Here is a 6,000-nt window from a genome sequence, read left to right as displayed (position 1 = left end):
TCGCGTATCGTATCGTATCGTGAGGTACCCAGTGATTCCCAGCCCTACTCCACAGTCACCAGAACCCAATAGAACCCATGGGATGTTGTGGAACAGGAGATCGGCATCATGGATGTTCAGCCAACAAATCTGCAGCAACTGCGTGATGCTGTCATGTCAACATGGACCAAACTGTTTCCTTGTTGAATCTATGTCACCAAAAACTAAGAAAGTTCTGAAGCCAAAAAGGAGTCCAACCCGGTATTAGCAAGGTGTACCTATTGACTGTATATAGAACTGGACAGATCAACTGTGATGTCACCCATAGAACATGCCTTACTTCTGCCTGAAAACTGAAGCCAATTCAATCACCATTTGTACGGGTTGCAGATGTCACCATGTTGGAGCCAGACAACAGTGATTGGTCTGAGTGGGTCTCAATCAACGTTTCCATGGCAACTACTGTCACCAATCTTGAGTGAACTTGTTGGAAGTCCACACCCCATTCTACTGAAAGCAGTCAATGAACTGTTTGAGGTGGGGCCCAGTGGCACCACATGCTTTTACTGAGGCGTCTGATTGGTCAGTTTATAACTTGAATAACTTGCAATAAAAAAATATATATATCATGAAAAAAGGCATTATCAAGATGTTTATAAAGGTATCAGCTCAAGAATGGTTGTTCTGACACATTGAATATCTGAGGAAAAGCTGTTTATTTCTCTGTGGAAGTCTATGGGATTTTGAATTCTTGGAACCAGCAGGTACTTCCTGTTTAGAATCCTCAGTCCAGTTCTCACATACAGTCAGTCAATGGTTGTACCTAATAAAGAGTTTATACAGTATGAATATAGACGTGCTCATTGTGAACACGTGAATCAGCCAGCAGTCAGTCAGTCTGCTGTGCCGGTGTAAGCAGGTCTCATGGTCTCAGTCTGCATGGTAGCAGTGTCTACCGGCGGTGATTGAAGCTGCGCAGCTTTAGTTACTCAACAGGAAGGAAACGTGACGACAGGAAGCACTGTGTTTTTGTGTGTATGCACTTTAAGACCACACCGGGGAATGCAATGCTGCTACTGCAGCCCCCCCCCCATCGCCGTCCCAAAAGGCGTCTTCAGCTTCACACGTGCACACACTCGTGCACAAGTGTTTAGATGTCTGTTAGCGAGTGTGTGGATTAGCATATGCACTAGACAGGGACTGAGAGAGAGAGCAAGTCAGCGCCAAACTCCCACTGTGCCTGCCCGGAGGTTGCCACGGCAACGGAGCCATGTGATCATTTCGAATGATCACCGGGGAGACGGATGCTGCTGACCTTTTCCAGGCGGGGGAGGGGCAGTGCGGCGCAGACACTACAGTACACACACTCACAAATTCCACAAACGCGTGCTTTTATTGTGGAGGCATCGATACCAGCCTCCTGTGCCCATCCTCCAGCATCCAGAGCGCCGTCTCCGTGAAGGAGCCGGCTTGTTTTGGTCATTAGCGGCTAAGCTGCTGACCCTGTCTGACCTTTGACCTTTGCCCCCATGTACAGGTCTTCACCACCTACTCCAACGAAGACTACGACCGTCGCAATGACGATGTGGACCCCATGGCGGCGTCGGCGGAGTACGAGCTGGAGAAGCGCGTGGAGAAGCTGGAGCTGTTCCCCGTGGAGCTGGAGAAAGGTTTGGGGGCTTCTCCTCTCTGATGCACGTACAGACACACACAGACATCTGCGGGACACGCACTGTCTGCTTACAAGTCTATCATCCCCTAATGGGATTCAATTCAGCTCAGATTAGCCTAATTAGAGGCTTGGGTACCTGGAGGTGAGGGATTTGAACCAGCAGCCCTGCGTGTGAACAGTGCAGGCAGAGGTGATGAGGATCACTGACTTTGTGCTTTGGCGTCCTGCAGACAGCGACGGCCTGGGCATCAGCATCATCGGCATGGGGGCGGGGGCCGACATGGGCCTGGAGAAGCTGGGCATCTTCGTGAAGACCGTCACCGAGGGGGGAGCTGCACACCGAGACGGCAGGTACCCCATCCAGGCGCGTTCAGACGGGCCCGCCGTCAGGTGACTCACCTGGAAAGGCTGGCGGCTCAGACCTTCATGTTGCAGCTTCATTGAAGCCTCCAGATAAGGCTGCGTGGCTCTTATCGCGTTTCAAAACACCCCCTCAGATAAAAGCGCCGCAGGGCATGCTACTCTGCGTCTGCGGCAGCCACACGCTCTGATTTCAGATCATCTAAACAAATCTCGCTCATGCATTCTTTGGAAACTCAATCTTTTCAGTCAGAACTGCAACAGAACCAGGTTCTGGGGAGTTCTTGGCTCCCCAGAAAAGTACATTTATAAAGCATAGCCGACATGTTTGTTTCACTTCCTGAATTTTCACAATGTTTTTGAGTAAAGCTGCATGTTTGCGTTTGGTTCAGAGGTTCTGACGGTTCCGTCAGCTCTCTGCATGACAGCCTTCTGTGCGTTCTGCAGGATCCAGGTGAATGATCTGATCGTGGAGGTAGACGGGACCAGCCTGGTCGGCGTCACTCAGAGCTTCGCCGCGTCTGTCCTGCGGAACACCTCGGGAACAGTCAAGTGGGTTGGCGTTTTCCCCGTGGTTTGTCAAACTCGGGTGACTTGAGGTAATTCTCCGGCGTCCGTCCGCAGGTTCGTGATTGGCCGGGAGAAGCCGGGGGAGCAGAGCGAGGTGGCGCAGCTGATCCAGCAGACCCTGGAGCAGGAGCGATGGCAGAGGGAGATGATGGAGCAGAGATACAAACAGTACACGGACGAAGACGAGGAGGTACAAACCAAACCTCTGCCCCCCTTCCTCCAGGAGAAGGGGGCGTGGCTTCAGTGGCTTTTGTTGGCCTCAGGAAATCTAAACTGTCAGTGTGTGTGTGTGTGTGTGTCATTCCGCCTTCTTTCTGCATCAACCCAACATCTCCCCCTCGTGGTCAAAGTTGGAAACTCATTTTCAGTGATTATTAGTGTTTAGCTTTTAGATTTAATGTTACTTAAGCATAATCACATTAAAGAAGTAAAAATTATTGTTAATAGTGTTATTTATTATTTACCTGCTGTTTTTAATAGAACTGTGATAGCTAGGTAATGTGGGATCAATACAGTTCTACTCTATTCTAGTTTATTCTATTGTATCATATTATTTGCTTTTCTAATCTATTCTATCCTATTCTACTGTATTTTATTCTGTGCTTTTCTATCAAATTCAATTTTGTGCTACTCTGTTTTATTCTATTCCATTCTTTTCTATCATATTATACTCTTATTCTGTGCTACTCAATCCTATTCTATTCTATCATATCCAGTACTATTCTATGCTATCATATTCTGTTCTACTCTATCAAATTCTGTTCTGATATATTCTATTCTAAAATTTTCTGTTTTACTCTATTCTATTCAATTCCATCATTTTCTGTTAGATTCTATTCTATTATATTCTGTTCTACTCTAATCTATTCTGTTCTACCAAATTTTGTCGTATTCTAATCTGTTCTGTTCTATTCTATTCTATCAAATTCTGTTCTATTATATTCTATCCTATCCTATTCTATCATTTTCTGTTTTATTCTATTCTATTATATTCTATATTTTTCTGTTATACTATATTCTATTATTTTCTATTATATTATATTCTGTTCTGTTCTATTTTGTCACTTAGTCACTTAATTACCTCAGATTTATTTAAGTTTGCTAGATTATACATTTCTGGCAGAGATGAACAAAAATGTTAAACTAAACTTTTCTTTTCATTGACTGCTGACATCACGCTGCCTTCTACTACAATTAGTTCCATGATATGTGACACAGGGGGTCTTTTATTTTGAAAGGAGGTCATATTTAACAAAAAATTTGATTTTCTTTTTATGTTTCTGGTTTATTTATGCCAGAGACAATAGTTTATTTTTATTTATTATAATGGCATAAATAACATAAGTATGAATCGTATTTTTCTAAATGGTGAATTCAGACTTTGTGTGAGAAGTGAACCAAATGGTTCTTTAAGTGCTGAAGGTTGCAGACCTCTGAGTTAGAGAGGGAATTCAGACACTCCAGAGGTTTCTTTTTTCAGGTTGTGTTTAGATCTTGCTGCATAGAAGCATCAGATTTGGTGAGATCACAGACTGTTTTCCTGCGTTAAAGTCTATGATGCCTAATAGAAGGATGACGTTAGTTTATGCAAACCCCCAGACGGGCGAGTACGCCACAGACGAGGACGAGGAGATGAGTCCGATGTTCCCCAACTCCATCGAGGTGTTCGACCTGGCGGAGCATCAGGACTCTCTGTCTCCGGTGGAGCTGGACCCTGAGAAACTGGCCCACAAGTACAAGGAGGTCCGTCTCGTGGGTCTGGATCCTGTCGTCCTTGTTTTCGGCTCCCATCAGCTGATCCGGGTTCTCCTTGTCTTGTTTTTTTAGCTGCAGATCAAACACGCCGTCACCCAGGCAGAGGTGCAGCTGCTGAAGAGGAAGGTGAGCTCCGCCCACTCAAGCAGACATGGAAATCCCTGCTACGTCCAGATCCACCGTAACTCACGTTTGTCTTCTGTGGTTTTGTGCCGGCTCCGCCTCCCACCCCCGTTGCCTCCAGCTAGCTCACGCGGAGCAGGATAAGCTGCGCTGGCGGATGGAGCGCGCTCAGCTGGAGCAGAACATCCGAGACAGCAAAGAGAGGATGGAGAAGCTGGAGAGCTACTGGATGGAGGCGCAGTCGCTGTGCAAGGTAAGACCTCAGGGAGCCAGGAGGGTTCTATCCTCAGAGCAGACCCATCAGGACGGGATGGTTTGTGTGTTTCCTTGTAGGCCGTGGACGAGCACCTGAAGGAGACGCAGGCTCAGTACCAGACTCTGGAGAGGAAGTACAGCAAAGCCAAGAGAATGATCAAAGAGTACCAGCAGAAGTACGGACAGCAGAGCAGCCCAAAAACCTCAGAGGAGCGGCAGCAAACACTGACTCTGACATTTCTGACCTTTAGGGAGGCGGAGCATCTGCAGAAGGAGGCGGCTCAGCGCCAGGCGCAGGAGGAGAGCGAGGCCTCGCACAAGGAGGAGACGGACAACCTGCAGGAGAAGGTGGGTGATGGAGAAAGGAACCTCCATCTGAAGCCTCAGAGGTCATCACAGGTCATCACCATGACGACTGACAGAACTGTTGATCCAGAAGGTTCTTCACACGCAGGGAGATCATGGATGAAGATTAAAGGAGCAGAATGCTGACGCTTAAACACAAAATCTTTAACATACTGTAAATGTTCAACCGTTAACACGATCAACGTCATTCTGAAGAAGAAAAGCAGCTCGTGCCTTTAAGGCTAACTTGGCATTTAGCTAATATTTTTGCTAGCTATCAGCTTCAGCGTTTTCAGCTTTTAGCTTCCGTGTTTTTCAGCTATTAATTTCAGGGTTGTTGAGCTTATAGCTTCAGCATTTTTCAGCCATTAGCTAGAGCATTTTTTTTAACTTTAGAATTTTTCAGCTTTTCGCTTCAGTGTTTTTCAGCCTTTTTTATCTTCAGCGTTTTTAAGCTATTAGCTTCAGCCTTTTTAAGCTATTAGCTTCAACCTTTTTAAGCTATTAGCTTCAACCTTTTTTATCGTCAGCATTTTTCAGTTATTAGCTTCAGCCATTTTTAGCTATTCGCTCCAGCCTTTTTTATCTTCAGCGTTTTTCAGCTATTAGCTTCAGCCTTTTTAAGCTATTAGCTTCAACCTTTTTTATCGTCAGCGTTTTTCAGCTTTTCGCTTCAGCGTTTTGAGCTTTCAATTTCAACATCTTCAGCTATCAACATTAGCATCTTCAGCGGCCAAATTCATCTTACAGCATTCACTCTAGCATTATTGCAGGTAATGCTATATATCTAGTTCATAATTATGTTAAAAAGTTACGGTTTTAAAGTTTTAAAAATTAAATTTTAGAGTGTTCAATAAATGTTTATCCTGTTCGGCCCACGGCCTGAGATGTGTTTTGGATTTTGGCCCCTTGTCCGATTGAGTTTGACACCCCTGCTCTAA

General features: G+C 45.6%; 1 protein-coding gene across 3 annotated transcripts in view; it reads left to right on the top strand.

Annotated features, from left to right (window-relative positions):
• LOC112138563 (neurabin-2) overlaps window positions 1–6,000 on the top strand; it is a 30,819-nt gene that overhangs the window by 20,904 nt on the left and 3,915 nt on the right. For 2 of the 3 annotated variants that reach the window (XM_024261125.2, XM_024261126.2), the window contains exons 6-14: window positions 1,517–1,649; window positions 1,882–2,002; window positions 2,459–2,563; window positions 2,636–2,771; window positions 4,181–4,324; window positions 4,409–4,462; window positions 4,581–4,712; window positions 4,793–4,890; window positions 4,966–5,062. In XM_024261125.2, the coding sequence (XP_024116893.1) occupies window positions 1,517–1,649; window positions 1,882–2,002; window positions 2,459–2,563; window positions 2,636–2,771; window positions 4,181–4,324; window positions 4,409–4,462; window positions 4,581–4,712; window positions 4,793–4,890; window positions 4,966–5,062 (1,020 nt within the window). Of the gene's footprint in view, window positions 1–1,516; window positions 1,650–1,881; window positions 2,003–2,458; window positions 2,564–2,635; window positions 2,772–4,180; window positions 4,325–4,408; window positions 4,463–4,580; window positions 4,713–4,792; window positions 4,891–4,965; window positions 5,063–6,000 lie in introns of those variants that run through there. The other variant, XR_004948274.1, reaches the window with a different exon arrangement.

Source organism: Oryzias melastigma, linkage group LG8 (genome assembly GCF_002922805.2).
Source record: "Oryzias melastigma strain HK-1 linkage group LG8, ASM292280v2, whole genome shotgun sequence".
Taxonomy (NCBI): Eukaryota; Metazoa; Chordata; class Actinopteri; order Beloniformes; family Adrianichthyidae; genus Oryzias; species Oryzias melastigma.
This window is presented reverse-complemented; position numbering and strand designations above follow the sequence as displayed.